Source organism: Cherax quadricarinatus, chromosome 97 (assembly GCF_038502225.1).
Source record: "Cherax quadricarinatus isolate ZL_2023a chromosome 97, ASM3850222v1, whole genome shotgun sequence".
Classification (NCBI taxonomy): Eukaryota; Metazoa; Arthropoda; class Malacostraca; order Decapoda; family Parastacidae; genus Cherax; species Cherax quadricarinatus.
The window spans coordinates 8,417,458-8,439,884 of NC_091388.1; the positions used below are offsets into that span (position 1 = coordinate 8,417,458).

At 40.8% G+C, this 22,427-nt stretch overlaps 1 protein-coding gene across 1 annotated transcript in view; it reads left to right on the plus strand.

The window, feature by feature from the left end:
* Slip1 (SLo interacting protein 1) overlaps positions 1 to 22,427 on the plus strand; it is a 480,758-nt gene that overhangs the window by 431,067 nt on the left and 27,264 nt on the right. The window contains exons 7-8 of the mRNA XM_053800206.2: positions 9,864 to 10,797; positions 18,327 to 18,737. Of these exons, the coding sequence (XP_053656181.2) occupies positions 9,864 to 10,797; positions 18,327 to 18,737 (1,345 nt within the window). The remainder of the gene's footprint in view (positions 1 to 9,863; positions 10,798 to 18,326; positions 18,738 to 22,427) is intronic.

Genomic DNA, 22,427 nt, shown 5'->3' on the forward strand with positions numbered 1-22,427 from the left:
TTTAGTTATAGGTAATACATATTTTAAGAAAAAGAGGATAAATAAGTATACACGATATGATGTAGGGCGAAATGACAGTAGTTTGTTGGATTATGTATTGGTAGATAAAAGACTGGTAGGTAAGACACATAGGCAACAGTTAGGCAACTTTATTCCGAAACGTTTCGCCTACACAGTAGGCTTCTTCAGTCGAATACAGAAAGTAGGCAGGAACAGTAGAGAAGACGATGTAATCAGTCCATCACCCTTAAAGTCGTAGAATTTGAGGTTGTCAGTCCCTCGGCCTGGAGAAGTTCAGTTCCATAGTCAGGAACTATCTGAAGATCATGGAAGACTATGGAACTGAACTTCTCCAGGCCGAGGGACTGACAACCTCAAATTCTACGACTTTAAGGGTGATGGACTGATTACATCGTCTTCTCTACTGTTCCTGCCTACTTTCTGTATTCGACTGAAGAAGCCTACTGTGTAGGCGAAACGTTTCGGAATAAAGTTGCCTAACTGTTGCCTATGTGTCTTACCTACCAACCTGTCGGTATTGTATACCATTTTAATGTTCAGATAAAAGACTGTTGAGTAGACTTCAGGATGTACATGTTTATAGAGGGGCCACAGATATATCAGATCACTTTCTAGTTGTAGCTACACTGAGAGTAAAAGGTAGATGGGATACAAGGAGAATAGAAGCATCAGGGAAGAGAGAGGTGAAGGTTTATAAACTAAAAGAGGAGGCAGTTAGGGTAAGATATAAACAGCTATTGGAGGATAGATGGGCTAATGAGAGCATAGGCAATGGGGTCGAAGAGGTATGGGGTAGGTTTAAAAATGTAGTGTTAGAGTGTTCAGCAGAAGTTTGTGGTTACAGGAAAGTGGGTGCAGGAGGGAAGAGGAGCGATTGGTGGAATGATGATGTAAAGAGAGTAGTAAGGGAGAAAAAGTTAGCATATGAGAAGTTTTTACAAAGTAGAAGTGATGCAAGGAGGGAAGAGTATATGGAGAAAAAGAGAGAAGTTAAGAGAGTGGTGAAGCAATGTAAAAAGAGAGCAAATGAGAGAGTGGGTGAGATGTTATCAACAAATTTTGTTGAAAATAAGAAAAAGTTTTGGAGTGAGATTAACAAGTTAAGAAAGCCTAGAGAACAAATGGATTTGTCAGTTAAAAATAGGAGAGGAGAGTTATTAAATGGAGAGTTAGAGGTATTGGGAAGATGGAAGGAATATTTTGAGGAATTGTTAAATGTTGATGAAGATAGGGAAGCTGTGATTTCGTGTATAGGGCAAGGAGGAATAACATCTTGTAGGAGTGAGGAAGAGCCAGTTGTGAGTGTGGGGGAAGTTCGTGAGGCAGTAGGTAAAATGAAAGGGGGTAAGGCAGCCGGGATTGATGGGATAAAGATAGAAATGTTAAAAGCAGGTGGGGATATAGTTTTGGAGTGGTTGGTGCAATTATTTAATAAATGTATGGAAGAGGGTAAGGTACCTAGGGATTGGCAGAGAGCATGCATAGTTCCTTTGTATAAAGGCAAAGGGGATAAAAGAGAGTGCAAAAATTATAGGGGGATAAGTCTGTTGAGTGTACCTGGTAAAGTGTATGGTAGAGTTATAATTGAAAGAATTAAGAGTAAGACGGAGAATAGGATAGCAGATGAACAAGGAGGCTTTAGGAAAGGTAGGGGGTGTGTGGACCAGGTGTTTACAGTGAAACATATAAGTGAACAGTATTTAGATAAGGCTAAAGAGGTCTTTGTGGCATTTATGGATTTGGAAAAGGCGTATGACAGGGTGGATAGGGGGGCAATGTGGCAGATGTTGCAAGTGTATGGTGTAGGAGGTAGGTTACTGAAAGCAGTGAAGAGTTTTTACGAGGATAGTGAGGCTCAAGTTAGAGTATGTAGGAAAGAGGGAAATTTTTTCCCAGTAAAAGTAGGCCTTAGACAAGGATGTGTGATGTCACCGTGGTTGTTTAATATATTTATAGATGGGGTTGTAAGAGAAGTAAATGCGAGGGTTTTGGCAAGAGGCGTGGAGTTAAAAGATAAAGAATCACACACAAAGTGGGAGTTGTCACAGCTGCTCTTTGCTGATGACACTGTGCTCTTGGGAGATTCTGAAGAGAAGTTGCAGAGATTGGTGGATGAATTTGGTAGGGTGTGCAAAAGAAGAAAATTAAAGGTGAATACAGGAAAGAGTAAGGTTATGAGGATAACAAAAAGATTAGGTGATGAAAGATTGAATATCAGATTGGAGGGAGAGAGTATGGAGGAGGTGAACGTATTCAGATATTTGGGAGTGGACGTGTCAGCGGATGGGTCTATGAAAGATGAGGTGAATCATAGAATTGATGAGGGAAAAAGAGTGAGTGGTGCACTTAGGAGTCTGTGGAAACAAAGAACTTTGTCCTTGGAGGCAAAGAGGGGAATGTATGAGAGTATAGTTTTACCAACGCTCTTATATGGGTGTGAAGCGTGGGTGATGAATGTTGCAGCGAGGAGAAGGCTGGAGGCAGTGGAGATGTCATGTCTGAGGGCAATGTGTGGTGTGAATATAATGCAGAGAATTCGTAGTTTGGAAGTTAGGAGGAGGTGCGGGATTACCAAAACTGTTGTCCAGAGGGCTGAGGAAGGGTTGTTGAGGTGGTTCGGACATGTAGAGAGAATGGAGCGAAACAGAATGACTTCAAGAGTGTATCAGTCTGTAGTGGAAGGAAGACGGGGTAGGGGTCGGCCTAGGAAGGGTTGGAGGGAGGGGGTAAAGGAGGTTTTGTGTGCGAGGGGCTTGGACTTCCAGCAGGCATGCGTGAGCGTGTTTGATAGGAGTGAATGGAGACAAATGGTTTTTAATACTTGACGTGCTGTTGGAGTGTGAGCAAAGTAACATTTATGAAGGGATTCAGGGAAACCGGCAGGCCGGACTTGAGTCCTGGAGATGGGAAGTACAGTGCCTGCACTCTGAAGGAGGGGTGTTAATGTTGCAGTTTAAAAACTGTAGTGTAAAGCACCCTTCTGGCAAGACAGTGATGGAGTGAATGATGGTGAAAGTTTTTCTTTTTCGGGCCACCCTGCCTTGGTGGGAATCGGCCGGTGTGATAATAAAAAAAAAAAAAATAAATAAATAAAGATACATGTAAGATAAGAGATAAGATAAGATTTCGTTCAGATTTTTAACCCCAGAGGGTTAGCCACCCAGGATAACCCAAGAAAGTCAGTGCATCATCGAGGACTATCTAACTTATTTCCATTGGGGTCCTTAATCTTGTCCCCCAGGATGTGACCCACACCAGTCGACTAACACCCAGGTACCTATTTGCTGCTAGGTGAACAGGACAACAAGTGTAAGGAAACACGTCGAAATGTTTCCACCCGCCGGGAATCGAACCCAGGCCCTCCGTGTGTGAAGCGGGAGCTTTTAGCCACCAGGCCACCATTGGCACAGTAGAATAAATAAATAGCAATACTCCCATTCTCATGTAATTCCATTTTTAGATGGAATGATGCTCTGAGTGAAGGCATACAAAAGGAATAATTTTCTATAGTTACCCCAGTAATACTATTGTGTACACATTTTCTTTGGTGTCAAACTAGAGAAAACTCTAGTGATTTTAACGTGTACCTGCATGACAGCACAGTGTGTAAGTTTATTTAGGTACAGGTATACATAAATATAATTATGAGAGTATATATAAAACATGAAATTACTTTAAAACACTTGAAATTTTTTAAAGTTTCCAGACATAATAATAATAGCAATAATAATATCTTTATTTTGACAAATACATGTACAAGATATACAGACCATAGCTGACATCAGTGACATACTACTATATAGAAAGCCGCATATTATGCAGAGCATTTTGGGGAAATTAAGTCACTTTTGTCTCAGGATGTGACTCACACCAGTCGACTAACACCCAGGTACCCATTATTACTGATGGGTGAACATGGACAAATGGTGTAAAAAACACTCCCAATGTTTCCACCCCTTTGCTGGGAATCAAACCCAGACCCTCACTGTGTGAAGTGAGAGCTTTTGCCACCAGGCCACGGGTCACTGTGGAGAGATGCAGAGCTCACGGAGAATGTAAACAAACTGGGTGGCATGTGGTGACCATCAGAGGCGTCGCTAGGGTTGGTGTCACCTGGGGCGGCATCTGGTGTCACCCCCATGAAATCCAAGGGCGGGGGGATGGGGGGGGAATGAACTCCAGTTATGTCACTACTGCATGACCAGTGACAAATGTTTAACAATGAGAACATTTAAGGGCCATAAACTGAACAGGAGAATACTTCTCAGCTTTATTAATGATAAAATAAATAATCGTAGTAATATTGAGGAAACATAAACTCAAATATCACTTTGAGTACAGCTAACACATCCTACATTTATTATTCTTCAACAATGCCAAAAAAAAAACTTGAAAAATAAAGAAAAACATTGCAATATCAGAGAAACACTAGTTCCGATTTGACCTTGAGTACAGGTAACATGTCAGTGAATCAGAACATATATTTCCATGCCTTCAATCCTGCAAAATCATCTATCACCTCATCAAACTCAATGTTGTCAACTGACCCATTTTCTATGGATAACATTGCTATGTCAGAGATTCTGGATCGACTCATTGTGGACCGTAAATAGTTTTTAATCAGCTTCAACTTGGAGAAACTCCTTTCACAAGAAGCAACAGAAACACATATAGTAAGGAGCAACCTCAGGCAGAGTATCAGAGTTGGAAGAGATTCAATGAAATCCCATTCAACTATGAATGTTAGTGCAACCACTGCAGTCCAGTGCTTAACTTTGTTAAGATCAACAGCAGCAGCTTGCAGGTGCCTCCTTAGTCTTAGTATTTCAAGCATGAGCTCATTCTTGCATATTTCATTATAGAAGACTGTGAGTCTTGAAGCCATCACCTCCAATTCTTCTTCAGTAGCTTGTATAAGATTGTTTGAATGACCACAAACATGGCTGCCACATCCTTGATTGCTTTTGATCGTATCTCGAGTTCATTATGAAAGTGATCAATGCACTCCAACATCACCCTCTTGTTTTCTTCCTGTAGAGTGAGTCCAGAATCTCTTGCCTGCTCCCCTGCCATCCTTTTCTTTAACCTGATTCTTCTCTCTGTTGGAAATCCATACTTCTCACATTTCAAAAGTGCCTGTTGTATTGAATTTTCCACTGTGCAATCTCGCCCTTCATTCAAAAATAATCGCAGTGCCTCTAGCTTCACTACCACTTTGTCAAGAGTTAAATCCTTAGTCTGCAAGTACTGCTGTGCAAGCTGAACCTCCCGAAGTATGTCACACCAGAAATACAGATAACACAGAAATGTGAAATTGCACACAGCAGGGAGAAGACCTTGTGCTGCTCCTCTTGTATCCAAATTTTCCCATGGATCGCAAAGAGCTTCAATTGTTGCCACAAATTTCTCCAAAGATTCCGCTACTGGTTTCACTGCATTGTAATGAGAACTCCATCTTGTTGTTGATAATCTTTTGAAAGAGACTGCAGTATGATCCATTAATACATCCCATCAACGGGTAGAGGAGGCAAAGAATGTATATGCTGACTGCCAAAAAATTTTACATATGATGAATTCTCGGCAAAAGAATGCTGACCACTGTCAAACATAACGCTGTAGTATACAGCTCTCTTGATATCAGTAACAAGTTTCTCCTTGACTCGGTTTGCCAGAACACTTAAAAACTCATTTTGAGTTGATGGTGAAAGATACGAAACTGATGACCTGTGTTCACTTGAGCTGCACTTCAGTCTCATTAGGTGCTCTTTTAGCACAGGATCACCCCTCAAGGAAGGTTCCTTGATGTTGGTGAGGGGCTCTTGATTTAGGGAATTGGATCTATGCTCCAGTTCCCCAAATTAAGCCTGAATGCCTTCCACATACCCCCCCAGGCGCTGTATAATCCTCCGGGTTTAGCGCTTCCCCCTTGATTGTAATAATAATAATAATAGCACAGGATCATACTTAACTATTAATTCAACCATCTTACTAAAGTTTAATGAGAATTCGTCGTCCCTGTAGCCGCGAAATGCTAAGTTCTGTTTAGCCAGAAACAGCGTAATGTCGAGCAACCTGTACAATATTTCCTTCTGGATTTCCATTGAAACAATTATTTCCGCATCTATGGTTTTGTTCACCCTTAAACCGGCTGCCATGGTTTTCAAATTCTCGAGGCAACGTAGGTGTTCATCAGAAGTTTCATGATTGTGTTCTTTTGGGTTCAGCTTCCACCATATTTGAAACCCAGTCACAAACTTTGATGTTATACTTGTAACACTAGAGGTAAACAATCTACAGCAGTAACAGTATAATTTCCCACTGACTGGCGAGTATACCATCCATGATCGCAAAACTTTCTCACAATTCCGCATCTGTTTGTAGAACCATTCTTTAGAAAGTTGACGCTCATCGCCTTTTGCATTTTTTCTCTTTGTAACACGAAAAGGGCCGTCCTTGTTCTGATAAACATAACTACCTCTTTTGATGATTTCAATCCTGGAATGGTCTGGAACTGGAATTTTCCAAGAAGAAACGCCACACAGCGATGCTAACTCTCGCAGACTATCATTCCCTTCATTCCTCTCGCTTATATTACCATTGTTGGAGTTAGAATCAACATCAGTGTTATCAGTAAGATAACACTGAGATACTGAACCATAGACTCGGCCATTTTTCGCATTAGCTGAACTTTTTCATTTTTTGCCTTCCTTTGTTGACATCCACGAGGCCTCTTCGATTAATGCATTCCATGAGGCATAATATTATATCAGTGATCTGAAAAAAGAATGCCAGGTTCACCGATTTAGTTCTACTGAATATTCGGTAACTTTTAATGGTGACAAAGAAATAAATGGTGCCAATTCTATTATCCTGAGGATGAAATGAAGTTAGGAAAGGAAATAAGTGGGTTAAGGTCAGATGAAATTAAGACTAACCATTAATAACTGTTGTTTCATGATTGCATTAATTTTTTCAATAGAACCTAATTTGGATATTTAACTCAGACTCTAACCAGAATGAGAGCAAAGCAGAAAAAATTAAGCCTACTTTCCAATGAATTGGAAAAAATAATCATAATGGTCATTATGGATGTAATACTAATGTGTACCATATTATTTAGTAAGCCTCCTGGCCTTATAGGCTTTATTCCACATGGATTGTTAAGAACAGTGCATGGTTAAAATGGATATTAATAAATAACAAAAAGGCACAATACCGTGACTGGAGCAATACACAAATAACCCACACACAGGAGAGAGGAGCTCATGACGACATTTCAGTCCGACTTAGACCATTTACAAAGTCACACTAACAAAAAGCAGAGAAGGAGGCAGTATATATAGGCCAACAGACAGGGACGGGACAAGAGAGGTAGTAGGAAAGGAGGAAGTGAGGTAGTCGTAGAGGTAATAGTAGTACATATAGTGGAGTGAGTCAAATACTAAGAAAGAGGAGCACTGCAAGGGAGCTAGGGGCCCACAAGGGAGCTAGGGGCACACAAAAGGTAGGAACAAAAACACAGAGGGAGTGGGGGAAATAATAATAATGGACCAAATACCAAAGGCAGAAGAAAGAAAACCCAAAGGGGAAAGAGGAAAGGAGAAGGGGGAAAAAAGAATCAGGTTAAATCACGGGTGTTCTGAAGTTTGTCTCATTTTACAATGTAATGGGAAAGGAAGGCATCTACAGAGACGAAGCCAGGACTAAGATTCATACAAAGAAAGGTAGGTAAGACACATAGGCAACAGATAGTTCCAGACTATGTAACAGAACATCTCCAGGCTGAGGGACTGACAACCTCAAATCTACGACTTCAAGGGTGATGGACTGATTACATCGTCTTCTCATCTCTACTTCTCCTGCCTACTTTCTGTACTCAACTGAAGAACTGAAGAAGCCTACTGTGTAGGCAAAATGTTTCGGAATAAAGTTGCCTAACTGTTGCCTATGTGTCTTACCTACAAACCTGTCGGTATTGTACACCATTTTGATATTGACTCATACTAGGAAAGTTATGTATGTAGATGACATCTTTGCTCTTTGTCCTGATGACTCTAGCCACTGTGTAGCTTCATCAGTACAATACGAAGTGGGCCAACAGGCCTGCTGCAGTGTTCCTCCTTTCTTATGTTCTTATCTTGTATAAGTGTCTCAATCTTCAGTGGGAATCTAATTCCTTGCTTCCTTTCCTTGATGTTAATATCCACCTCTCGGATACAGGTTTTGTTTTTTCCGTGTAGCACAAGCCTATGCACAGTGGCATATACATTCACTACTGTGATAAATGGTTTGAAAACTGGCAAGTTGAAGATTGAGACACTTATGGGAATCATTATTAAGGAAACGTTTCACCACACAATGGCTTCTTCAGTCCAATACAAAGTAGAGAGGGGCAATGTTTCACTTTCCAGGAACTTTGTCAAGCTGATACAAACAATACATGGACACAGAGGGTATATATAGGCTTTGAGTGAGGTGTAGTACAAGTAGAGAAAAACTTTGGGTAGGGGTAGTTTTGTTAAGGACCTGCCTTGTATGGTCAGGTAGGCCTTCTGCAGTGTTCCTCCATTCTTTTGTTCTTACGTACCACGGTTATTTCAACATTTCATGAATGTCAGTTCTCACCCGTTCATATATCTTGGTTCATGAACATGACTGATATCACCAATAAGCAAAAGTAAAGCTCAAAATATGATAATTACCTGACCCTTTGTCTGTTTAATCCAGCCACATATACACCACCTGGACCAAACTCATTCGTGGGCGGTGCAGCAGACACGGGATGTTATGTCACTGATGACTGATCATAGTGATGCCAGGGCAATTAAGGGTTTTTCCAAAACATCATAAATAAAATTATTGATTTATCGTAGTTTATCATGTAGCGTCATTGATTTTCCCTATATAGGCCTATTTGTACTCTGTAATCATATAATAGGCTATATAGAGACAAAGGATTTTTCTCTTATGTTGCTGCAGCACTGCCTAGTATGGGCCAACAGGTCTGCTGCAGTGTTCCTCCATTCTTATGTTCTTAGTGTCACCTTCTTTAGAGGCTCTTTGGTGTCACCCCCTAAATGGTGTCACCCGGGGTGCCCCCCCACCCCCCTCTAACGACGCCTCTGGTGACCATATTAGAGAGTCGGGGAGCCATATAGCAAGTTTTGGTCATTATTTGAAATGTCCATATTAGCAGAACTCTGTAAGGTAAAATGCTGTAAAGCGGGGCCCTACTGTACATATGTGGTACAGTATATTGGAGAAAGACACAAAATACAAACACTAGGACATTTTATTGGAGATACTTTGATCTTAGGACCTTCACTCCAAATGTACCTTTGGAGTGACCAAGGTCCCATGTCAAAACTGTCAATATCACATAAAATTTTTACCGTTGTGAGTAATATTGGCATTCATAAATAGCTTCTAAAGGGAAAAATGGATTTGTGAGTGGAGAAGACTATTGAATGAAATCTTATGGCTAACTTTCAATTTATGGATTCTTCTCCAATCCCCGAAAAAAGTGTGCTTTAACCCTTAAATGGTCCAAACGTATATATACGTTTTTTCAACATCTGAAAGTATTTAAATAAATGTAGATCTTTTTTTTTTGTTTTACATTTGAAAACGTGTAAAAAAACTTTTATCTACATTTTTTTGTTATATTTGAAAATATGTAAAAAAAAGTAGATCTACTTTTGTAGCACTACGAATTTGAACGTCGATCTGTTTGAACCGTTTAAGGGTTAATAAAACCATTGTATAATCGAAGCTTTCATATTTGGGGGTTAAACTGACATTAATTCTGTTGGGCAGGTTTTACAGTTCATTATATTTTTCAGGTCGCCTGCATTATCAACAAAGAGCAACACTAGTATAGAGAAGAAAGTCCCATATGAAGACGTGGGTCATGTAAACACCTTATGTTCCTCCTCTTCATCTTCATCATCATCATCATGTGAGAGGAAACCATGCAAAAAAGCCTCTTCAGCCTCATCCACTTCATCCCGGGGTTCACAGATGAGAGACGACAACAAGGCTTCCACAGTGGATCAGGAGATGGTCGCTCTTGATGAAAAGATGGCTAATCTTGCCCAGCAGTGTGAGCAACTTGAAGCAACACATAAGTCGAACCAAAGAGAACTTGAACCTCAGTATAAGGTTCCACATGAAAAACAGCAGAAAAAAGATACCAAGAGCATATCATGTAGACCGCCAGCTAAAACACCTCTACCAACTGGCTCAGAATCTGAGCATATTTATGAATCGATTCCTGATGTAAGTGAGTCAGATGAGCCTATTTACTGTGTGCCATATGAACCAGGTCGAACTCGCCGACGTCATCAACAAACAACAGTCACATCTAGTACTAAACAACCAGTGCAGCAAAAGCCGACTCCTGTATCCTTACAGCAGCAGCAACACCAAAGCAGTGGGCGAGGTACCAGAGGTAGTGGCACTAGCAGCAGCAGTGGGGGCAGTGGACGTGAGAGACGTGCAGTCGAGAAACAACAGTCAGTTGAGAGATGGGTCCGAGAAAATCCTCATCCACGATCCCCTACTAATATCAAGTCCACTGCCCCTGTCACTAACTCAGTAAAGCGAACTGATGCTCCACAAGAAGAGAGAGACTCATCTTCTGCCTACAACACTGGTGACTCCACAGGAAGCACACACCGCCCACCTCCAACGTTAGAGTTAAGCTTGGGACAAGACCCGTCTCTGAGGCAATCTACACTAACCTTGTGTCCCCCGACACATGACCAGTCATTACAGGTTAATATAAAAATCTTTTTGTGCTTGGTCAAGTGGTTATAATCATAATCAGAATTTTTAAAAGGGTGGAGGGGTAAGCCAGTGGATGGCCTTGGTCAGATGACCAAAAACTCCAGTGGCGGGTCATCACATGACGAGACCCACATCAGGAAACATTTGTCCTGTTTCCTGACATATCTTACCGAGCCTAGCCTGTGTTTGGTCAACTGTTAACTTAACATTGTAAAGCAAAATGTATCTATAATATGTTAGTATTTCAGTACCTTATCATTTGTTAATGTACAAATTTGAGTTAGTTCATGTCAGACATTTTCAGACAAAACTTTGCTTGCCTTGTAGTGTACTAAATTTAAGTAAGTTTATTTAGGCACATTTACTCATAAGTACAATTATCATATGTAGTGTAAATTACTTAGGATAAACCAGTTAGCCAGGCTTGAGTCCTGGATATGGGAAGTACAATGCCTGCACTTTAAAGGAAGAGTTTGGATATTGGCTGTTTGGAGGAAATTTTTAAACTGTCTTATATGAGTGCCTCTGCAAAGACAGTAATTATCTATTAATGACGGTGAAAGTGTTGAATGATGATGAAAGTTTTTTTCTTTCTTTTTGGGTCACCTTGCCTTGGTGGGTAACTGCCGATGTTTAAAAAAAAAAAAAGTCAAAGTGACTTAATTTCCATTGTGGTCCTTGTTGTTCTTACTAGTGTCCTTGTTATTCTTACTGGTGTCATTATTATTCTTACTGGTGTCCTTGTTATTCTTATTGGTGTCCTTGTTATTCTTATTGGTTTTCTTGTTATTCTTACTGGTGTCCTTGACTCACGAAATTGTAATGACACGATTGCAAACAAACCATACCCCGGCCGGGATTGAACCCGCGGTCATAGAGTCTCAGAACTCCAGCCCGTCGCGTTAGCCACTAGACCAGCTAGCCACAATAAGATTCGTCCAACTAGGTATATTTCTACACCATAGGAAGGTTAGCACAGGAACCACTGTGACCACAAATGCAAGTTTTTACAGACGAATCTCCAGCTAGCATGGTCGTGACGAACTCTAGCTCAAGTCCCTTCACTGCCGTCAACATGACTCACGAAATCGTAATGACACGATTGTAAACAAACCATACCCCGGCCGGGGTATGGTTTGACTGGTGTCCTTGTTATTGGTGTCCTTGTTATTCTTATTGGGGTCCTTGTTATTCTTACTGGTGTCCTTGTTATTCTTATTGGTGTCCTTGTTATTTTTACTGGTGTCCTTGTTATTCTTATTGGTGTCCTTGTTATTCTTATTGGTGTCCTTGTTATTCTTACTGGTGTCCTTGTTATTCTTATTAAGAACATAAGAACGAAGGAACACTGCAGAAGGCCTACTGGCCCATGCGAGGCAGGTCCAAGTCTCCTACCGGCTTAAGCCAATGCACCCAACCTAGTCAGGTCAGGTCACATTGACTTAAGGGAGGAACACGGCAACCGACCTGGTAGCACAAGCTATCAGGTCTAACTCACACCCACCCACATCCACTCATGTATTTATCCAACCTATTTTTAAAGCTACACAACGTTCTGGCCTCTATAACGGTACTTGGGAGTTTGTTCCACTCATCCACAACTCTATTACCAAACCAGTACTTTCCTATATCCTTCCTGAATCTGAATTTTTCCAACTTAAAACCATTGCTGCGAGTCCTGTCTAGGCTAGATATTTTCAGCACACTATTTACATCCCCTTTATTTATTCCTGTCTTCCATTTATACACCTCAATCATATCCCCCCTAATTCTACGTCTTTCTAGAGAGTGCAGATTCAGGGCCCTTAGTCTATCCTCATAGGGAAGGTTTCTGATACATGGGATCAACTTTGTCATCCTCCTTTGTACATTTTCCAGAGAATTTATATCCATTCTGTAATAAGGTGACCAAAACTGTGCAGCATAATCTAAATGAGGCCTAACCAAGGATGTATAGAGTTGAAGAACAACCTGAGGACTCCTATTATTTATGCTTCTTGATATGAAGCCAAGGATTCTATTAGCTTTATTGCGAACACTTATGCACTGTTGTCTTGGTTTCAGATTACTGCTAACCAGAACTCCTAAATCTTTTTCGCAATCCGTAATATTAAGATCTACATTATTTAGTTTATATGTGGCATGGTTATTGTCCTGTCCAACATTTAGAACTTTGCATTTGTCTATATTAAACTGCATCTGCCACTTCTCCGACCACTGCATCAGTCTATTCAAATCTTCCTGGAGTGCTCGAATGTCCTCGTCAGAATGAATTCGACGGCCTATTTTGGTGTCATCGGCAAACTTGCCGATGTCGCTCTTTATGCCCTCATCTATGTCGTTTATGTAGATTGTGAACAGCAGGGGGCCCAACACTGACCCCTGTGGAACACCGCTCGTGACACTTCCCCACTCTGATTTCTCCCCATTTATGCAAACTCTCTGCTGCCTATTTGTCAACCATGCCTCTATCCAGGAAAAAATTTCTCCTCCTATTCCATGTGCTTTAATTTTCCTCAATAGTCTCTGATGTGGGACCCTGTCAAAAGCCTTACTGAAGTCCATATACACAATATCATATTCATTACCATGATCTACCTCCTCAAATACCTTAGTGAAAAAAGTTAATAAATTCGTAAGGCAGGAACGCCCCTTTGTAAAACCATGCTGAGATTCGTTGATTAATTTATGCTTTTCAAGGTGGCTACGAACTGCCTCGGCAATTATTGATTCCATAAATTTTCCCACTATGGAGGTTAGGCTTATTGGTCTATAGTTCGAAGCTAAGGACCTGTCACCTGTTTTGAAAATAGGTATCACATTTGCCATTTTCCACTTATCTGGCACCATGCCAGTTTGTAGTGATATGTTGAAAAGATTAGCCAAAGGTGTGCTAAGCTCCTCTTTACATTCCTTTAGAACCCTTGCATACAGTTCATCAGGGCCTGGGGATTTGTTAGGTTTTAATTTATCTATTTGCCTAAGGACCATGTCACTTGTGACTCTAATATTGCACAGTTTATTATCGTCCTGTTCTACATAATTTATCATTACTGGAATATCGCTGGTATCCTCCTGTGTAAAAACTGAGAGGAAGTATGTGTTAAAAATTCTACACATTTCCTTATCACTGTCAGTGAGCTGACCCGAGGAACTTTTGAGTGGGCCTATCTTGTCCCTGATCTTACTTCTGTATACCTGAAAGAATCCTTTTGGGTTAGTCTTCGATTCTCTTGCAACTTTAACCTCATAATCTCTTTTTGCTTTTCTAATTCCCTTTTTTATTTCTCTCTTTAACTGAATATATCGATTTCTCAATTGCCCCTCTCCTCTTTTGATTTGCCTATATATGCCTCTCTTTTGACCAATCAGATATTTTAATCTATTGTTCATCCATTTAGGATCATTTTTGTTTGATCTAATTTCCCTATTTGGAACATAATTTGACTGAGCAGCTAGAACTATGCCCTGGAAAGCATCATATCGGCAACCATCACCACATACCTGACCCTTAGTCAGGTCATTCCAGTTCAGCCCACCTAAGTAATTTTTCAGTCCTATGAAATCAGCCAAGCGAAAGTCAGGGACGGAGACTTGATTGCCATTATTAGGGGAATTCCATGATATATTAAAACTGAGTGATTTGTGATCACTTTCCCCAAGCTCATCATTAACCTCAAGATTATTAATTAGTGTTTCCCTACTGGCAAGAACCAAGTCAAGGAGGTTATTTCCCCTAGTTGGCTCTGTCACAAACTGTTTTAAAAAACAATCCTGGATCGTATCAAGAAAGTCACCTGACTCTAAATTTCCTGTCAAATTGCTCCAGTCAATCTGTCTATAGTTGAAATCTCCCATTAGCACAACATTTTCGTATGTAGATGCCTTACGAATTTCGTCCCATAGAAGTTTACTGCACTCCCTATCAAGATTTGGGGCCCTGTAAATCACACCCAAAATTAGTTTTTCTCGGCCCTCGAGAAGCTGTAACCAAACAGATTCAGTGGCTGACGCTTCTAATTTAATATCTTGTCTAACACAACAATTTAAATTGTCTCTGACATACATCGCTACTCCACCACCTTTCCTGTTGACCCTGTCAGTGTGGAATAATTTATAGCCTTGTATGTGACATTCAGAGGGCATCTCTCTATCTTTCAGATTGAGCCAGGTCTCTGTTATAGCAATAATATCTATGTTTCCTGCACTTGCAATTAATCTTAGCTCATCTATCTTATTTCTTACACTCCTGCTATTAGTATAGTAAACCTTAAGGGAGCTAGTCCCTTGCTGCCCTCTGCTGTCCCCCTTTGTTTGCTGACCTGATCTATTGTCTTTATTTATAACTTCATGCTGAATGCCTTTTATACATTTACTGTTTCCAACCCAAGTGTTGCAACCTGCTTGTTTCCCACACACACCCATACCTCTATCTTCCATCAGTTTAAAATCATAGGCATTTCACCAATGGCCTTCTCAATCGAGTCTGCAAGTGCTACCACCCCAGCCCCAGAGAGATGTACCCCATCCCTTGCATACATATCATGTTTGCCATAAAAGTTGTTCCAGTTGTCAATGAATGGGATTGCAAGTTCCTTGCAGTATCTGTCTAGCCAGCAATTTACACCAATTGCCCTAGACAACCATTCATTTCCTACTCCCCTTCTAGGCAAGATGCTACATATGATTGGGATCCCTCCCTTAGACTTAATGAAATCTATAGCTGACCTGTACTTATCTAGCAGCTCTTCTCTCCTACCCTTCCCAATATCATTTCCACCAGCACTGAGACAGATAATGGGCTTGCTCCCATTACCTGACATGATATTATCCAGCCTGTTGACAATGTCCCCAACACCAGCTCCAGGGAAGCACACTCTATCTCTCATCTTCTTATTCCTATTACAAAAAGCACGGTCAATGTATCTTACCTGAGAGTCACCAACCACAAGAATGCGCTTACCTCCATTAGCAGGGGCAGTAGTACCCTTACCTTCACTGGCCACTGAAGTACATTCATCCTGAAGAACAGAGAAGCGATTTCCTACCTTCAGATCTTCACTCTTAACTTTCCTTACTCTGATGCGCCTTCCATTACTGTGAACTACTCGCCACTTGTAGCAGGTGCTGGGCTGCACCTCACTGCTGGTAGCCGTTGCTGCCTCCCCAACTACAGCCTCCTCACAGCGAGAGACAGACTGCACCTCGCTGCTAGAAGCCTCATTCCCCACAACTCCAGCCACCTCACACTCTCTCACAGACCCATTGAGGTGGACCTTCAGCCTCCTAATCTCCTCCTGGAGAAGCAAGACCTCCTCCTTCAACTCTCCAACCTCAATTTTTAAAACACTGCAGAAGCAAGCCATGCTTTGTAACCGTCCACACTAATCCCCAAAGCAGCTCAGGGTCTGTGACCTTGTTATTCTTATTGGTATCCTTGTTATTCTTATTGGTGTCCTTGTTATTCTTACTGGTGTCCTTGTTATTCTTATTGGTGTCCTTGTTATTCTTACTGGTGTCCTTGTTATTCTTATTGGTGTCCTTGTTATTCTTATTGGTGTCCTTGTTATTCTTATTGGTGTCCTTGTTATTCTTACTGGTGTCCTTGTTATTCTTATTGGTGTCCTTGTTATTCTTATTGGTGTCCTTGTTATTCTTACTGGTGTCCTTGTTATTCTTATTGGTGTCCTTGTTATTCTTATTATTGTTCTTGTTATTCTTATTGGTGTCCTTGTTATTCTTATTGGTGTCCTTGTTATTCTTACTGGTGTCCTTGTTATTCTTATTATTGTTCTTGTTATTCTTATTGGTGTCCTTGTTATTCTTATTGGTGTCCTTGTTATTCTTATTATTGTTCTTGTTATTCTTATTATTGTTCTTGTTATTCTTATTAGTGTTCTTGTTATTCTTATTAGTGTCCTTGTTATTCTTATTGGTGTCCTTGTTATTCTTATTAGTGTTCTTGTTATTCTTATTAGTGTTCTTGTTATTCTTATTAGTGTTCTTGTTATTCTTATTAGTGTTCTTGTTATTCTTATTAGTGTTCTTGTTATTCTTATTGGTGTCAAATTCAGCGTGTAATTACCTGTGTGAAGATGCAGGAGCAGAACTATGGCAAATTTGTAGTGTTTTTCACTTAATCATTTTTTTCCATTTTTTGGGGCACTTCACTACCTCTTATAACACATTCTGTTGTTATAACACTTTATGAACAATTTTTGTTATTCTTGCAACATCTTTTCTTCCTCTGTTTATAGCTATGTTCTCCCTGTTGATGGCACTATGAAATCTTATAAATATTTTCATATTTATATATGTTATTATCATGTTCCTTTTCTTTCATTCGGCCAAAAAGTACATGTCTAATGCTTTCAGCCTTTTTCTATAACACTTTCTTTTAACCCGTAAATGGTCCAAGCAGATCTACGTTCACATGTGTAGTGCTACAAAAGTAGATCTACGTTTTTTTACATATTTTTAAATACGGTGGACTCCCGGTTAACGATATTTTTTCACTCCAGAAGTATGTTCAGGTGCCAGTACTGACCGAATTTGTTCCCATAAGGAATATTGTGAAGTAGATTAGTCCATTTCAGACCCCCAAACATACACGTACAAACGCACTTACATAAATACACTTACATAATTGGTCACATTCGGAGGTAATCGTTATGCGGGGGTCCACTGTATAACAAAAAAAAAAAAGTAGATCATAGTTTTTTTACATGTTTTCAAATGTAGAAAAACAAAAAGAAGATCTACTTTTTTTACATACTTTCAAATGTTGAAAAAAACGTATATATACGTTTGGACCATTCACAGGTTAAGCTCCTAGGACCAACTTTGGATTTTTTTTGCTTTTTCACTTTTTCTTTAAGGTGTGGACTCTACCACCACTGCATATTCCAGTTACATGTGCTTACTGAGTTGTACTCATTGAGCATTGTTTGCTGAGGTCAAGGCACAAGTTGAGAGGCAGGGTGCATCTTACATTGCTTCTTGACTGACTTCTACTGAATTCTGACCTCCAGACTCTGTTATGTTGTATCTACTCTTGAAGCTGTGAATGGAGTTTTCCTTCATTTCCTTAAGTAGTTCATTGCACTCTTATTACCATCCTGAGACTATGGAAGTGCTGTCTAACATACCTGTGATTCCTCTTTGTTTTGGCTCTTATGAGTAACCCTCTGAAGGAGAGGTGGTGATAAGTTGCAGTTTTTGAACTGTAGTATTGATGCACCTCTGGCAAGACAGTGATAGAGTGAGTGGTGATGTCTTTATTGTCTTCAATTTGTCAGTTTTGTAAATCATTTACATCACATCCTCAGGTTAGTCTAGAATCAGACACCTATTAAGGTCTCTCTTGCAATAGCAGAACTTGCTTTCCTTTCTTCTATGAGCAATAAATGCCAGTTACTCTTGTGTGTTTCATAGTGTTTTTCTTTATTTTAACATGTCACTCATTTCCCACCAAGGTATTTCCTGATAATTATGTAACACTTTATTGCCTTCCTCAGGTTAGTCTAGAATCAGACACCTATTCAGCTATCTCTTGCGATAGCTGCAGACGGTGTATGCGTCTGCCACCTCTTCACGCCTCTTTACCGCAGAAGACCAGTGGTCGAGGTCAAGAGTCGGAGCACATTATAAACCCCACCACCACCCACCAAGCTCATTCAACCAGTCACAAGCCAGCACACCCTGACACCGAGAGCAACCGAAACTACGTCACATTTCTCCCAGCACAAACGATGTACACGAACGCTGCTAACCTACAACAAACTATCTGGCTTCAACAGCAGCTGTTTAGACAGGCACTGAACCGGGAGAGCACTGCACCCTCCACACCCACCACTTCAGCTCGAGGACTGCCACCCAGGGCACCTCCTCGCACACCCCATGATCAACCAGTCAAAATGGAGTGGAAAGTAAGGAATTTCATTTCTTTTATTATTATTATTCTTACAATTATTTAACTCCTAGGTAGTAGGTTGGTAGACAGCAACCGCCCAGGGAGGTACTACCGTCCTGCCAAGTGAGTGTAAAACGAAAGCCTGTAATTGTTTTACATGATGGTAGGATTGCTGGTGCCCTTTTTTCTGTCTCATGAACATGCAAAATTTCAGGTACGTCTTGCTACTTCTACTTACACTCAGGTCACACTACACATACGTGTACAAGCGTATATATACATACCCCTCTGGGTTTTCTTCTATTTTCTTTCTAGTTCTTGTTCTTTTTATTTCCTCTTATCTCCATGGGGAAGTGGAACAGAATTCTTCCTCCGTAGGCCATGCGTGTTGTAAGAGGCGACTAAAATGCCGGGAGCAAGGGGCTAGTAACCCCTTCTCCTGTATATATTACTAAATTTGAAAGGAGAAACTTTGGTTTTTTCTTTTGGGCCACCCCGCCTCGGTGGGATACGGCCGGTGTGTTGAAAGAAGAAAGAAGAAGAATTTAACTCGCTGGCCATCAACCACCAAACTAGGGTGACCTGAAAAAGAAGAAACATATTTTCCATTTTCCCATGGCAATGAAAGAAAATAGATAAGAATGAGAACTATAGAGAAAATGGAAGAAAATTCAGATGGGTGTACTCACCTATGTGGTTGCAAGGGTCGAGACATAGCTCCTGGCCCTGTCTCTTCATTGATCGCTACTAGGTCCTCTCTCTCCCTGCTCCATGAGCTTTATCATAAATTGTCTTAAAACTATGAATGGTTCCTGCCTCCACTACATCCCTTGCCAGACTATTCCACTTCCCAACAACTCTCTGACTAAAGAAATACTTCCTAACATCTCTTTGACTCGTCTGAGTCTTCAACTTCCAATTGTGACTCCTTGTTTCTGTGTCCCATCTTTGGAACATACTGTCTCTGTCCACCTTGTCAATTCCTCGCAGTATTTTGTATGTTGTTATCATGTCTTCCCTAGCCCTCCTGTCCTCCAGTGTCATCAGGTCGATTTCCCTTAACCTTTCTTCGTAGGACATTACCCTTAGCTCTGGAACTAGCTTTGTTACAAACCTTTGCACTTTCTCTGATTTCTTGACATGCTTGACTAGGTGTGGGTTCCAAACTGGTGCTGCATACTCCAGTATGGGCCTGACATACATGGTGTACAGTGTCTTTGAACGATTCCTTACTGAGGTATCGAAACGCTGTTCTCAGGTTTGCCAGGCGCCCATGTGCTGCAGCAGTTATCTGGTTGATGTGCTCGGTATTATACCCACCCCAAGATCCTTTTTCCTGAGTGACGTTTGCAGTTTTTGGCCACCTAGCCTATACTCTGTCTGTAGTATTCTTTGCCCTTTCCTGATCTTCATGACTTTGCATTTGGTAGGGTTAAATTCGAGGAGCCGGTTGCTGGACCCAGCTTCTAGCCTGTCCAGGTCTCTGTAGTCCTGCCTAGTCCTTATCTGATTTAATTCTCCTCATTAACTTCACATCATCTACAAACAGGGACACTTCTGAGTCTATCTCTTCCATCATGTCATTCACATATACCAAACATAGCACTGGTCCTAGGACTGACCCCTGTGGGACCCCGCTCATTACAGGCACCCACTGTGATACCTCATCACGTACTTGATATACATGCCTGATCCTCTAGCTTTTGCACTAATCTCTTGTGAGGAATTGTCAAAGGCCTTCTTGCAGTCCAAGAAAATGTAATCTACCCACCCCTCTCTCTCTTCTTACTTCCATTAACTTAACATAATACGTACATGTCATACATACATAAGTATGGTGGAACCCCGAGTTTTGTCCTTAATCCGTTCGAGGAGCTAGGACTAAAGTCGAAACATTTTGAAGTCAAAGCAATATTTCCTATAAGAAATAATGCAAATCCAATTAATCCATTCCAGACACCCAAAAATATTGAAAAAAAAACATTTTTTTAAAGAATAACCATAGTTTTACATGCAGGAAACAGTTAGAAATACTTATAAATGACTAATGAAATGGATAAATGAACATTTAACATCACTTTTACCTTTATTGAAGACTTGTTGACTTTGCACACATGTCCTTAATCACTGAAGAAATCACTTTTTTCAGTATTTCTAGGCATGCTAGAGACCTTCCTTGTAAACCTATGTAAACCACACATTGTAAGCCTTTTCAAGGAAATAAACATTAATTATTATTATTATTTTTTTTTTTTTTTATTATCACACTGGCCGATTCCCACCAAGGCAGGGTGGCTCGAAAAAGAAAAACTTTCACCATCATTCACTCCATCACTGTCTTGCCAGAAGGGTGCTTTACACTACAGTTTTTAAACTGCAACATTAACACCCCTCCTTCAGAGTGCAGGCACTGTACTTCCCATCTCCAGGACTCAAGTCCGGCCTGCCGGTTTCCCTGAACCCCTTCATAAATGTTACTTTGCTCACACTCCAACAGCACGTCAAGTATTAAAAACCATTTGTCTCCATTCACTCCTATCAAACACGCTCATGCATGCCTGCTGGAAGTCCAAGCCCCTCGCACACAAAACCTCCTTTACCCCCTCCCTCCAACCTTTCCTAGGCCGACCCCTACCCCGCCTTCCTTCCACTACAGACTGATACACTCTTGAAGTCATTCTGTTTCGCTCCATTCTCTCTACATGTCCGAACCACCTCAACAACCCTTCCTCAGCCCTCTGGACAACAGTTTTGGTAATCCCGCACCTCCTCCTAACTTCCAAACTACGAATTCTCTGCATTATATTCACACCACACATTGCCCTCAGACATGACATCTCCACTGCCTCCAGCCTTCTCCTCGCTGCAACATTCATCACCCACGCTTCACACCCATATAAGAGCGTTGGTAAAACTATACTCTCATACATTCCCCTCTTTGCCTCCAAGGACAAAGTTCTTTGTCTCCACAGACTCCTAAGTGCACCACTCACTCTTTTTCTCTCATCAATTCTATGATTCACCTCATCTTTCATAGACCCATCCGCTGACACGTCCACTCCCAAATATCTGAATACGTTCACCTCCTCCATGCTCTCTCCCTCCAATCTGATATTCAATCTTTCATCACCTAATCTTTTTGTTATCCTCATAACCTTACTCTTTCCTGTATTCACCTTTAATTTTCTTCTTTTGCACACCCTACCAAATTCATCCACCAATCTCTGCAACTTCTCTTCAGAATCTCCCAAGAGCACAGTGTCATCAGCAAAGAGCAGCTGTGACAACTCCCACTTTGTGTGTGATTCTTTATCTTTTAACTCCACGCCTCTTGCAAAGACCCTCGCATTTACTTCTCTTACAACCCCATCTATAAATATATTAAACAACCACGGTGACATCACACATCCTTGTCTAAGGCCTACTTTTACTGGGAAAAAATTTCCCTCTTTCCTACATACTCTAACTTGAGCCTCACTATCCTCGTAAAAACTCTTCACTGCTTTCAGTAACCTACCTCCTACACCATACACTTGCAACATCTGCCACATTGCCCCCCTATCCACCCTGTCATACGCCTTTTCCAAATCCATAAATGCCACAAAGACCTCTTTAGCCTTATCTAAATACTGTTCACTTATATGTTTCACTGTAAACACCTGGTCCACACACCCCCTACCTTTCCTAAAGCCTCCTTGTTCATCTG